The sequence below is a fragment of the Myotis myotis genome, unplaced genomic scaffold (genome assembly GCF_014108235.1).
Source record: "Myotis myotis isolate mMyoMyo1 unplaced genomic scaffold, mMyoMyo1.p scaffold_m19_p_1, whole genome shotgun sequence".
Lineage (NCBI taxonomy): Eukaryota > Metazoa > Chordata > Mammalia > Chiroptera > Vespertilionidae > Myotis > Myotis myotis.
In genome coordinates, this window is record NW_023416313.1 from 161,657,541 (window position 1) to 161,671,533 (window position 13,993).

The 13,993-nt window shown below is 47.8% G+C and overlaps 1 protein-coding gene across 5 annotated transcripts in view; it reads right to left on the minus strand.

The window, feature by feature from the left end:
- TP53BP1 (tumor protein p53 binding protein 1) overlaps window positions 1–13,993 on the minus strand; it is an 88,044-nt gene that overhangs the window by 1,938 nt on the left and 72,113 nt on the right. For 2 of the 5 annotated variants that reach the window (XM_036299140.1, XM_036299158.1), the window contains exons 19-25: window positions 10,655–10,926; window positions 9,897–10,046; window positions 9,170–9,600; window positions 6,296–6,487; window positions 5,699–5,914; window positions 4,071–4,286; window positions 590–684 (exon numbers count right to left, since the gene is read on the minus strand). In XM_036299140.1, the coding sequence (XP_036155033.1) occupies window positions 590–684; window positions 4,071–4,286; window positions 5,699–5,914; window positions 6,296–6,487; window positions 9,170–9,600; window positions 9,897–10,046; window positions 10,655–10,926 (1,572 nt within the window). Of the gene's footprint in view, window positions 1–47; window positions 685–1,288; window positions 1,457–4,070; window positions 4,287–5,698; window positions 5,915–6,295; window positions 6,488–9,169; window positions 9,601–9,896; window positions 10,047–10,654; window positions 10,927–13,993 lie in introns of those variants that run through there. The other 3 variants (XR_004966048.1, XR_004966047.1, XM_036299149.1) reach the window with 3 other exon arrangements.

Below are 13,993 nucleotides of genomic sequence, written 5' to 3' on the forward strand. Positions count from 1 at the left end.
TCCAAACATCCAATACAGCTGCCCTTGACCAACATGGGTCCACTTACGGATTTTCTCAATTGACCCACACAGTTCAAATCCGTGTTCAGGTCAACTCTGCTGTTGGGAATCCAGGGGGAGGATTCGACTGGTTACATGTAGGTTTTCCACTGCGTGAAAGGTCAGCCCCCTGTAACCCCATGTTGTTCAAGGACCCAAATTATGATTGAGCCTGTCCTGCCCAAGGTCTCTCCTCACTGAAAGGCCCAGGGGCTCCCCATGCCTCACCTGCAGCTTTCTGGGGGCCTAAATCCTGAAGGGACAACCGAACTCCATGTATCCAGCATTTCAGGCAAAGGATCATTGTAACATTGAACATTGTAACAAGGATTTCTATTAAACACAAATTTTAATCTGCTTTGTCCCAACAGATTAACCCAAGACTCTAACTTCTCCTCCTTGTACACAGTACAAGTTCTATTTTATGCAACACCCTTTTGGCCTTTCCCAGTCCCTGAAACCTCTGGCTACTGTCCCTCCTGGGCCTCCTCAGTGCAGCAGGTGGGCTCTCCATCGCTGCGCCCGGGAAGCTTCCCAAAGAACTCCTCACCTGAGCTTCATTGAAGTCTTCGAGAATATAGCCAGCTCCTGCCCGAAGCTGGGACTCTGTGTACTGCTTGTTGAAAGGAGGAATTTCTAAAAATTCTATATATAAAAACAGACAGACAACCAAGACAACGATTACTACTAGTTGGTTTCTTATTCGCTACTTTATGCCTGCCTCTTACTGCCCCCTCTGCCTCCCCAGCTATCTCCAGAGCTCTACATCCCAAAGGTGGCTCAAGGGCTTCCCCGTGGCTCAGAAAGAGACCTGTCTTGAGGCCCATAAAGTGCTGCCAAAAGGACAACAGGAGGGGCAGGAAGATGAGAACGGAGGTAGGTCCCAGACCTACAAACATCGAGCATTTCTGCAGAGACAGTCATCAGACTGTTCATGGGGGATGGACGCAATCACTTCCCATAGTGACACGTTCCAATGTGAGTAACCTTCACCATCAGGAAGCTCTTCCTCATGTCTACCCTATGTCTCCTTCAAACTGCGCCCATTGTCCTAATTCTGCCTTTTGTGGAGAATAGCTAGTTAGCACTTCTTATAACAAAGCCTTCCAATTCTCCCTTCAGCTGTTTTACCCCTTGTGCACTAAAACACTGATGAACCAGACTGCTCAAAGTAGGGTTTTTAAAATTTAAAAGATTAAATGAAGATTAGCGAAAATCCTGTTCAACCTTTTTATTGAAAACTATCTACCTTTGATGATCTTGAAGTACCTCAGGACACTGAACATCAATGACTGCTCTACAGTCTTGAGGGTGAAGTAGAAGTTATGAGAGATGAGGCTGAAGTTGTAATGACCCTAGGCAATTAGAAATCGCTTCTTTTGACCAAATATCTAATTTGAGCTTGTTTTCTTGTCATCTGCTCCTCTCATATATAAATAACACATTAAAAAAAAAGAAAAAAGCAAGACATTAGAGATTTTAGTTAATTCGGGTTTCTGTGAAATTAAGTGCCAACATACTTATCACAAATAAAAACCCAATCAAATGCATAGAAGTTCAATGCCAGGACCATTCCCCTTCCCAGCAGACCCCTGCAGCGATGGCTCCCCCTCAGGTGCCCTCCATGCCTGCTGGAGCTCCCCAGGCAATGTTACTGCCCCAAACTCCGGCCTCTGCACCTTGAGGTCTGATTGGCCAGCCTATTCACTTTTATTGCTCTTTTCTTGATTCAGCATTCTCCACATTTTTCTCAAAATGAAAGAAAACTGGAAATTCTAAAAGGAGTACTTCTCAGCTTTGTCACTGTCCTTTGACCCATCGGAATATATCATGTCAGTTTTCAGTGCCAACCACTCCACTGCCGAGTCCCCGTGGAGGTCCTTTACTTTTCTCGGGACTTCTGTTTTACGTCTGCTTAACCCAGCACTGTGTCTAGCCTTGACCTGTTTAATTACCACTCGTATTTCCTTGCATTTGTGTGATCAAATATTACCTAGGTCTAGGCAGTCCATTTTTCTAATGTTTCTGAATTCGTTTGGATTTAAGTGACCCTGCCCAACCAGAGGCTAAAATGAATAGGTTTTTAATCCCCTCATTTAAATCAAGGATAAAGATACTAAATAAAACCAACTCCAGAGTCACTCCCTGTGGCTGATGGGTCCCCAATGGAATGCCACCTACCAAGACAGGGTTCAATGCTCTTAGCTATTTAATAAATGTCTGAAGTTAAATTCAAATATTTTACTGAGCTCCTGGCATCAAAGAGATTCCCATTTATTTGCAAAACATATCACATAGTTTTTGAAAACTACTACAGAAGGTTGTTTTAGTGCAGGTGTCTCTAGGCTTCTTGAGATTGAGGAACCTCTAGACATTCTGTTAGATGCCAAAAAGATCAAGGGTTTTGGTACAGGTGGGGGAATGTCCAAGGATGAAAGAGCAACATAAAGCAGACATTTTCACCATGACCACAATTTCCATGGGAAACCTGGAGGTCCCTCTAAAAAACTGTCCAAATTCCTCCTCATTTACACAAGGCCTCCCTCTCCTCACTCCTGGTTACAGGATGGGATTAAAAACATTTGCTGTCCCAGCAAGGGAGAATAGAAGGGATTGTTATGGGTTGAGTTTATAAGATCTCACACAGGCTCGCAGGTTTTTAAGGAACTGGACAGTCGCAATTCATACCAAAACTAGCTTTCTTGACCATGATATACCAACAAATAAAACATCTACAAAGCTGCCTTGTGAAGTCCTGGTCCAGGGAAGGGTTGAGGAGTGTGTTGGAGAATAAAGACTAAAGTCCAGTAATATTGTGAAAGCAAAATAAAGCAAGACCACAAACACTTTTGATGCCATGACAAACATCTTCTCAGAATCCTCAAGGGACTTATGATCCAAGTAAAACCACATTCTTGGCTAGGAAAGTCCTCACACACCTTATCTCCCATTGTACCTACCTGACTTCTGTCTGACAAACGAGGCTTGGTGTACTCTTAACCTTGAAACTCCCACACCCGACAGCCTATACACTGACGGCTCTGTTTAAGCACCTTCCAGAGCATAAACCTTAACTGCAACTTCCTGACCACCCTTCCCACGTCCCTGTGCAGAGCCCCACGTGGCTGCAGTTGCTAAGACACGGTTTTGGTTAATTAGGAAAGAGTCGCCCGCACACCTGAAATGCCAACCATCACAAACCTGCAGTGGTGCTATCTCACCATCGCCAGGTTCCCTAATTTGATTCCCTTCTGTAAGACGCAACATTAGCCGAACTTGAACCTTTAGAAAACATCATTCCACTTGGACCTTGAGCTTTCACAGCTACATTCGGATACTGCCGCCAACTACTTACATTAAGTTATATACATTTGTGCTGTCCATTTCCTCTCCTAGGTCACACACAGACAGTTGAAATAATTTTACCTTTCCCCACTGAAGCCTTCACTCCAACCCTAAGTAGCAGACAACACAGAAATACAACGTACTGATTTAGTTTAAGGTTGAAGAGAGGAAGAGGAGTTGAAAGGCCTAGAAGCAGTTTCTCTGAAGTCACCTGGGCCCTGGGCACCCCATATTCCCAGTCTTACACAGACCTCAAGAGAATGAACTTGCCCCCATGTGGGTTTCCTCTGGCAGTTGCCCCTAGAACACAGACGGGGATCCAGAAGCCTGTCTTGGATGACTGTGGTGGGTAGAACACTGGGTTCTAGTCCCAAACCTACCATCATCGTGGACGGAAAGCAGTTACTTAACCTCCAAGCTTGTTTCCTCATCTGTACAACAGATGAAAAGATCTATCTCCCATCTGCCTAACAGGAATGGTTTTGAGAAACCACTTACTAAGGAGAATTTTGTGAAAATAGTCTATAAACAAAGAATCAGGGTTATATTAATTTTTCCTGACCAAGACCCCAGTTGCCAATTGTCCTGCCTCCTCTACAGACGGCTGGGGACCACCAGGCACATAGCGTGAATGGAAATGAAGGAGGTGCAGGCGGCAGAGCCCCCAGGCCTCCCTAGGGCCTTACCTTCCTCTTCCTCACTGCTTCCTGAAGGACCGTCTGGCAGTTTGGAGCGACTGGCCAGCTTGTCGCTTGTGGTGGCCATGGTGAGGAGAAAGGCATAGCCTAGGAACAAGGTCTTGTTGAGAGGCAGAGGCCCTCTGTGCTCGTCCAGGGTGGAGGGCTCCCCCATGTTGTCTCCACTCTCACAGGGGCTCACGAACTCTCCTGCCCCCACCGCACCTGCGAGAGACAGAGGCAGAGTTACTAGATGGATACGAACCATGGCCAGGGCATGACGCGGGGGCAGGAATGCCCTGATGGACTTTTCCCCAAAAGCCATTCATTCCTATGGCCAACAACCTAGAACAAAACTTAGCGCGCAAAACTTACATATTTTACAGTCGTGACAATGTATACATTGTTTTCATAAATGAATCCACTTTTTTATTACCAAGAAATGTCCCAAAAGATAAACCCTGGCATCACCAAAATGGTGCAGAGAATACTGGGTAGTGAATGTATTTTTTACACGTTGATGGAGCCACATCAAAACAGCCTGCTTCAACTGTGCCAGTTTCCAACACCTGGGGGAGGGAAGTGACCCAGCCAGTCCAGGACTCCCGGACACCCATGCTCCGAGTGCACCCAATAAATCCTTGAAGAAAATGAGTACCTGACTTGGAGAAGCTGAATCGTAGGCTCATTAGGAGGCTAAGATGACAGGCAGGTCATGCCTCCCTAAAATAAAACCAGCAGCAAGAGCACAGGGTGACGGAGCACGTATGAGCCTGGACTTCAAAGCCTGCGTCTGGATTCTGGATTCTGGATTCTGGATTCTGGATCGCCTCGGGACTTCCCTGTGCCTCAGGGGCTTTAACTGGAAGGGGACGCTAGCGCCTGTCCCTGACGGGGACGCTATGAGGCGATACGTGTGCAGCACTGGGTCCACCTTCACACACCCTGAAGCCCAGCAGAGGTGTTAACAGATGCGGAGGTGACACAACCCAAATACACAGGAAGCAAAAGGAGCTCTGCTGCCAGGACAACCAACCCACCATCACCCTCCTCCTCTGCGGACTGAGCCCCTCGGGGCAGCGCTGAGGCCTGGACCCCTGCCTCCCGCAGCCCACGGCGGCGGGGCTGCTCCCAGCAGAGGCTCAGTCACAGCAGCTGGTGAACTCTGTCAATAAGAAGCATGAAGGGCTGAAGCGGGCTGTCTGAGGGACAGTCGGGAGAGGGGAGAGGCAGGCCTGAGGCCTGAAGGTGAGAAGGGAGCAGCTGCCAGAGGCAGAAGATGGTGCCGGGAAAGGCAGAGATCAGACTGAAGACTGGTGTCCACCTTTTTGAAGAGGTGAAATGTCTCCTATTTTGAATCTACTTAAAGCTCAGTATTTCACCTTTCCCTCCTAGAACCTACAGAGAAGTCAACTGTTGTTTCCGATCAGGACTGTCTCTGTCCACCCCCATGCACGCTGCTGGGAAGTGGGGGAGGGGATGCAGAAAGCTGTCTGAGTGGCACCCGTGGGCCGGTGAGGGCCTCCAACTCTGGAGCCAGGACAGAGGAGACAGAGCCTCCCGTCCAACTCCGTCCCTCCAGCAGCTGGCCTTGCACTGGGCCATGGTCTGAGGGAGGAGGCCAGGGGGACCCTCACCAGGTTTCACAGTGGCAGACTTCCGGCCTCGCTTGGCAGGGGACCGGTCCTCTTCGGAGGTGATGAGTTTCCGTTTGCCTGAGACAGCTCCGGTGGAGGCTCGCGGGCTTTCCGTGGCCTTCCGGGTCGGGGTCGTGCTGCTGCTGCTGGAGGCAGTGTGGGTGGCGGGGGAGCTGAGGTTGCTGCGCCGTTTCCGTTTCCCTTCCACCAGATTATCTGTGACAGGAGAGGCCAAAGGTCGGTCAGCTTCTCCATCTACGGCCTGAACTCCCAGAAGATGGGCAGAGCCTGACACAGACACCACTGTGACCTTTCACCAGCCTCCCCGGGCAGAGGCCTTTCAAGGCCACCAAACTTCCTGTTTCCATCTCTGCCATGATGACATGTGTGTGTTCCCCAACAGAACTGGGGGCCCAGCACAACCTGACGACTGACCATTCGGTCCTGGGACGGAAAGAAAGACAGGCAGTGGCTCCAGAAAAGGACGGCCCGTCGCCATCACATAAGCCACAGGGGACAGTAAGGCCTATGGGAGAGAGCTGAATGCTCCAGAAGCCACTCCTCCCACACACAGGAGCCCAGGGGCACAGGTCTCACCTAAGCTGATATCTGCCGCCTTGGTGAGCGGCGTCACTGCCTCGTAAGGGCCAAGGCCATACTGCTCCCTCAGTCTGTTTCCTTGCTCCAAGGACAGGATGACAGCCATTCGCTTGTACCACTTCCTTTGGCCTTCTTTCTCAATGCTGTAGTACAGCTCTCCAGACTCCTTCCTGTGCCCTTTCACCACGCCTGGGTGAGGAAAACATCAAGAAGCTGGCTGTTGTTTTCGGCTGCCCAGCACCCCTCACAAAGGCTTTGCTTTGCAGAACAGGCTAAGTACAGGAATCAGGTGATCCAACAGTGGGCTGAAGTTACGCTTTAACAAAATCCCAGTTGTCAATCTCAAATCCCACCACTTAGGACATATGTAGCTAGGACCCTGACATCGGGACGTGGAAAGTTTCCCAGCAGAAGGAACCCTTTAGTTGCAAAATAAAGCTTCCTAGCCCTGGTGAGAAACATTTAGTTGGAGCGTCATCCCGTGCACCAAAGGGTGGTGGGTTCAATCCCTGGTCAGGGCACATACAGGAGGCAACAGATGGAAGTTTCTCTCTCACATTAATGTTTCTCTCTCTCCTCCTCCCTTCCTCTCTCTCTCTAGTGGAAAAACATGTTCTCAGGTGAAGATAAATTAAATCTTCCCAAAGCCTGCCTTCATGGTTTGTAGGTGTTTAAATGGTTTTTGAAATGAAATGGCATGTGGTTTCTTAATTATCCCATTATAGCCTGCTAATTCTTGGCTTCTTTCAAGGCTGAGGAATAATTCTTAAGCTATAGGTGAAAGATGACATCACTCTAACAGAGAGAGCATGTGTCTATGTGTTTATGTCTGTGTAGCAAAATCAAAATAAAGATAGAACAAAGAAAAAAATAAATCCTGCCTAATCGTACTTCCCGATTATCTACTTTCCTGCTCTTGCTCTGATTCAGAACTTAAAGGTAAGGCCTTTAGGTTAGTTAGAAAAGCAACGTGGGGTATAAAGGAAACTGGGCTACAATTGAGGGGACCTGCACCTAGGCCCAATTCTGCAGCCACTAAGTGCGTAATCTTTGGCAAGATCCATTTCCAATCCTATGAAAGAGAATATTCCCTCCCCTCTATCAAGCAATAAATAATTTATACATACACACACACACAAACACAACACAACACATATATAAAACCAGGGCATTAGTATAAACAGTTTTTCATTCCCACAAACAGAAAGATCCATTTGTTCTCTTCGCTAGCCTATGCTTGAATGAATGACTAAAAGAAACCCAGAACCTAAGCCACAAGGAAAAAAATATTAGTACAGAGGAGATAACAGGCCTTGGTTCTCCCTTTATGTGTGCCACAGAATCACTCTCTTTCTCCTGCCTGTTCATCTCCTGGCTTAAATCTCTATCACCACATAAATCACAAAGATCCCCTCAAAAGCAGAAAGAAGTCCAAGGCCAACAATATACTTCACACGAATGAAGAGCTAGAACTAGCAGCAGTCCAGGGCTGACATTATGCACAGCCTCAATAAATGGGACACAGAATCCCCACCCTTGATCCATAATTCACTCTGACACAGACGCGCCTCTATCTTACGAGGGCCAAATGTGGGCTCCAAGAGTGGCTTTACCCCTGAAAGAAGAAGGAACGCATCTGATACAAACTGTAAGTCACAGGTCAAAAAAGACCTCAACCCATGTGCTACAACCTGCCGCCACACAGAGCTAAGTGTGAGCCAGAACTCGAAGGTGAAGTGGCCCATTTAACGCTGAAGTAAAGGGGCAAACACCAACTGCTCAGGAGTGCAAACCACAAGAGTCGAGAGATTTCAATCAGGGGGCATTTTTGCCTATTATATCCTAATTCATGTTCCCAAGAAATCCCCAGAAAGGATGATTTCAAATGACAAAGTCAATACAACATGTATCTCCAACTTAGTTCACAGAAAAGAGGTAATATATTCAAAGAACTGGCACACGAAACTCGTAACAAATATAAATCTCTCACTATCACCAGTACAGGGACTGGCCACTTGAAAATAAAAAGGCACATTGTCCAAACCCGAAAGCAAGTGGTGGGTGTGCAGGCACTAAAGACTTCTTCTTCAGCAAAAGTATCTCAATGTATTTGCCACACTCACCCACTAGGTTCCCAGCAAGACGGGCAGTAAGTTTAGAAGTCACTGGTGAGAGAACAGAGAACGGAAAGGGAAAAGCACCAACTTCACGGTGGAGGAACCTGCAGATGCCACCTGGCCCCAGCGCCGGAGGTTCAGGCACCACTGACGGCCTGGGGTGGTCACGCACCCACCTCCCCGTGACGTGATGAACGGGGAACTTCACCGCTGCGGCGTTCTTTTGAAAAACCCGAACTCCAAGCTAATCAGGAAAAAAACATAGGACAAACCCAAATCTTCTACAAAATTCCTGACCGGTACTCCTCAAAACTGCCAAGGTCATAAAAAACAAGAAGAGATTCCGACACTGTCACAGCTGAGAGGCGATCGCAGGACACAGGAGGGCCCACCGCAATGCGGTGCTCATCCCGACTGGATCCCCAGACAGACAGGGACATGGAAAAGCTGGCGAAACCCAAATACAGTCTGGAATAAGCCAAGGTTGGTTTCTTAGTTTTGACAAATGCTAACTTAAGAGAAAGTTGAAAAAGGGGTGAGAAATATATGGGGACTCTGTGCTATCAGTACCCTGTACTTGGCAAACTTTCTGTAGATACAGAATTATTCCAAAATAACAAGTTTATTCAAAAACAAGCAGCGGAGAACAACAAAAAAGGCCAATGGTGCAATGAACCAGTGTTGCCAGCACAGAATCCATGGCAGGAGAGGGCCGCCCTGGAGCAGGAACCTCTGCAGAGGCTTCTTTTATTACCTGCGCTGAAATACTCATCCTCCGAGAGGGCCGTCACCTCCGTATCCAGCGGGATGGGGTCGCACAGCAGAATGTCTTTGCCCAACACATCGCACTCGTACCCGTCATCAAAGAGCAATTTATACTTCCCAGCTCCGACATCTTGTGTGATTTTCCCGGAGTAAAAGTAGCCATTGGATGACCACTTGGCCACAACACGGAGCCCGACAAAGCTATTGCCTGGAGAGGAAGCATCTAAGCCATCAGAAGGGCCCGCAGCCGCCTGGAAAGGGATCTCTGGAGAGTCACTTCGGCGGGAAGCACCGGCGCCCGGGTCTCCGCGTTTGGTGGAGTCTGGCACTCGGGGCGCGATGCGGGTGAAGGACTTATCATCTGGCGACATGCTGGGCGAAATGTCCTCTATGCCCAACGGGCCAGGCACAGCTGTTTCTCTAATAAGAAATAAGAGATAGGAGAAGGCAGTGAGAATAAGAAGAGAGAATACTTAACTAGCAATCTTCCCACTCCTTCGTCCATGGGTCTCTTCAGCCCATTCTTTGATAACCCATCACAGGCACAAGCCTGCTCTCTCAGGGGCCTCACTCTGATCCCTGCCCACTCCCCAGTCAGTGTGGGTCCCTCTTCTCCCTCCTGACACCCCACATACTCTCTAATCCCCTCTCTTCTCTCTTCGCCCTTTTTTTCTAAGCAAGTCATAGACTAAGTATATCTCACACTACCCGGGTACCTGGTTCCAGTGGTCCGAGAAGGCGGGCGGCCCCTTCGCCCGCGCCCACGAGGCGTGACTGGAGCCTTCCCTCCCTGTCTGATGCCAAGGCCTGCATCACCATCCTCCTCACACACTGGCGCCCCTGTCTGACTGACCCCTTTTCTAGGACTAGAGAATGAAGACAGGTTAGTCTGATGGCACCTGCTACTGCATCCTTTCCCCAAAGCTCCCCTTGGCCCTCAGACTACATGCCGGCCGCCAGGGCAGCAGGAAGCTGGGCCACACCCGCCACCAAAGCACCAGCTGGGGAGTGGGAATGTGGACAAGTACAGGAATCCTCCTCCTCGCACGTCTACTCCCCTGACACAGCTTCCTACTGCTGCCCTCAAAAACAGCCCGTGTTTCTGCCCTGCCTTCTCTTCTATGTCCGGCTCTGGACCTCTGCCCAGGGAACAAAAAGCGAGGGGATGTGTCAAGTTGGGCCACTGCCCCGAACTTTCTGTATTCCCAAGCGAAACACTCGCAGGCTGCTGGAAATGGGGGTGGCAGGAGCACGTGCCAGCGCTGTCCAAGTCCCACCACCTGGTTTTCCACCTTTTCTAAGGGAGTCTACCTCCCAGCCAACCCCAAATGGGACGGGAACGCACGAGGAGAAAAGGAGTCCATTTATCCTGATGGAGGATGGGGTTTCCCATTACTCCCCTTTTTCTGTGATATTTAAAATGTCAGCAACCCTGCCCCTGCTGTGGCTCTCTCTCTGGGGACCCTGTCTGCACCTCGGTTTTCCTGGGCCTCCTCGGGAGCTGGGCAAGGCAAAATCTGCGGGTTCTGTCCCGCTGGTTTTCCCTTTGAGTGGTCCGGCTCCGCGCCCTGAGCTGCCACTGCTGTGAATGGCTGAGAGGCTCGTCCCACTTGATGTGCGGAGTAAGCTGGACGCCTTGGAGGAAAAGGAGCTGATATCCCCCAGGTCCCCTGAGGAGCCCCCAGTCTTTGAAGGGGAAATTTCAGATTCACACTCCCGACACTCTACCACTGGCTCTTCAGTCTCCTGCAAGGAAGAAATGGATACAAAAGCTAAAAGAAACCACAATAACATAATGCTAATGTGATGGATGGAAAATCCTAGAGATGGCAAGAAATTTCAATTCAGAAAGATGGAAATCAGGAATAATGGAAATGTTCTACATTTGTTTAGAATAGTGGTTACATATAACAGTTAAAAACCACTGAACTGAATAAGATCTACGCATTCTACAGAGAATACATTATAGCACAATAAAAAATGTAAAAAATAAAGGCGGGAAAAAAGAGACCTCTATCCTGAACTGTTAATTATCTTTTTACTGGACAAATTCATAACCTTTGGCTACCAAGAAACAGCAGTGCTTCTTACCCAGAGGACAGAGGTAAGTCCCTGTCTGAAAGGCAGGTAAGGAAGGAGGTAGGTTGTCAGAGAAGGAAAATTAGTGGTTGGGAGCCGTTCTGGTACATGATTAGCAGTGGGTAGCATTACCTGTTTCTTTGAGATTAGGTGTTTTATATTACCTTTCAACAATACTATTTTAAAAATTAAGATAAAAAAGATAATCAAAATATATGAGTTTTCAGAAATCTAGAGGACAGGAATGTCTATCTCACATGCCTACTTTAATGGACTGATAGTGGTTGCCTGGAGCCCAGTTTAAGCAGCCTTCCAAGGCTAATTCCCAGGCTTACGGGAGAAGGTTCTATAACCAATCATCAATGTCCCCTATGGCACAGGACTGAGAAATTACCGATAGGAGCTGCACATCTGCCTTTCTGCTCTAGTGCATTATTGTACTGTCAAAAAATAGCCCTAGCCGGTTTGGCTCAGTGGATAGAGTGTCAGCCTGCGGACCAAAGGGTCCCAGGTTCAATTCTGGTCAAGGGCATGTACCTCGGTTGCAGGCTCCTCCCCGGAGGCCCTAGTCAGGGCTCATGCAGGAGGCAACCAATCGATGTGTTTCTCTCACATTGATATTTCTCTCTGTCTTTCCCTCTCTTTTCCACTCTCTCTCTAAAAATCAACAGAAAAAATCCTCGGGTGAGGATTAAATATATATATATATATATGTAGAAGATACACTCTTCCCTCAGAGAGTTTGCAATCTCTCTGGGAGACAGTATGAACACATATTTAAATAATGCTATGAGCTGACTAAATAAATATTTTGGACCATTCCCTTCTTGAAAATATGTCCTCCTTTAGAATCTGTAAGTCATTTTCTCTTCCTTTCATTCTACCCTTTTGGCTACTTCGATTTATGTTTGTATTTGGGTTCCTCTTCCCCAGTTTATTCCTTTAAAATTGGTATTTCCCAAGACTCTGTGGTCATTCCTTTTCCCACCCTTCTATACTTTCCCTGGCTAGTCTTATCAGACCCATTCCTGACTATCCACAATGATCACTCAGCTCCAAACTCTCAGATGCAAATGCCTACTAACTCTTCCGCGAGGACATCTGAAATTTAACCCAACGCTCAATCCTGTCCATCTCCTGCCTCAGTGAGTGCGCCCTGGCCATCCCCAGTGACCTGACATCCTCTGCAGCTCTCTCTAGCAGAGGCTGCTTTTTCTCAACCAAGCCTCGAGTCAAGAGTTTGGAGATGAGAGGCCTCTTTGCTCCCATTGCCTTTAACAGACCATTTCTCTTTCCCCACCTCTCTCTCCTACCAAACCACTACTTGCCATTCTGTTAAACTTTCCTCTCCCTCCCCCTTGTTACTCACCAACACCCTCCAATCACTCCCTCTCATGCATGAACACCTCAGCTCCTGGTACACAGCCTCCCTTCCCTCCCCACCTCGACTTCTGTCATCATTCTCTGTGACTTACATCCATCAAATGACCCATCCAGCAACTCTCAACTTTCCCGGTCTAATGACCACCATTAACCTTTTCTTCTACTCTACATCATCCATCTGTTACTAGGGTCAGTAACAGAAACTGCACCACCTCCAAACATCTCAATCACAAACGTGCCCTTCTCCAAGCACCATCTCCTATCATCCAACTCGACTGCCCTAGCTGGGTCTGGTCAGCATCATCTGCCAAGGTCATCTGACTGAAACAGGTGTTGTGAACCCAGAATGTAAGTTAATTCCTTCTCCTGGTCATGGCAAATGTGTAGGGGCAAGGCCTGCACTAAAGGCTGGGACTCCAGGTGTGTTTCAGTTAGAGAGCAGGCTCAACAAGCAGTAGCCAGCCCTAACCGGTTTGGCTCAGTGGATAGAGCATCAGCCTGCAGACTCAAGGGTCCCAGGTTCGATTGCGGTCAAGGGCATGTACCTTGGTTGCGGCACATCCCCAGTAGGAGGTGTGCAGGAAGCAGCTGATCGATGTTTCTCTCTCATCAATGTTTCTAACTCTCTATCCCTCTCCCTTCCTCTCTGTAAAAAATCAATAAAATATATTTAAAAAAAATAAAAATAAAAATCATCATTCTTCCCTTTAAAAAAAAAGCAGTAGCCAGCTATACCTGCCTTTGCAACTGTCCGGCAATCGAAGCTATTGCTCTTATATGACTTAGGCCCAGGCTGCAAGCTGTCCTATGATGTTTTGATGTATTTGCTACTTGTTTTCCTGTATGTCTCTCCTGCTAGACTACAGAGGCCACATGAAGACAGAGATCAGAACCATCTTCTTTCCTGGACACATCCCCCAAATCTAGCATAGTACCTTCTGCAGAAGAGGCCCTTAGCAAATATTTATTGAAATAGGACCTTCTCTTTCAAACTGTGTCCTATTTATATTCTCTATCTCAGTATATGGTACCACCATATATCCAGCTGATCAGGCAAAAAGCCCAGGCATTTAATATGATTCTAATATGATTTTTCCCCTCTCCCTCAATCCCCACATTCAGAAATTCCCCAGAGTCTATGTATTTCTTGCATCTATGTCTCTCCTCTCAACCCTTACTGCCACTGTCCTAACCTGACACTAATTACCTCTTGTCTGACTATGCCTCTAACCTCAATGCACTCCAATTCATTTACACTGTTGTCAACCTAACTTACCCAACATGCAATTTATCCTATATAATAAAAGCCTAATATGCTAAGCGTCCAGTCGTCCGTTCAACCAATCAAAGG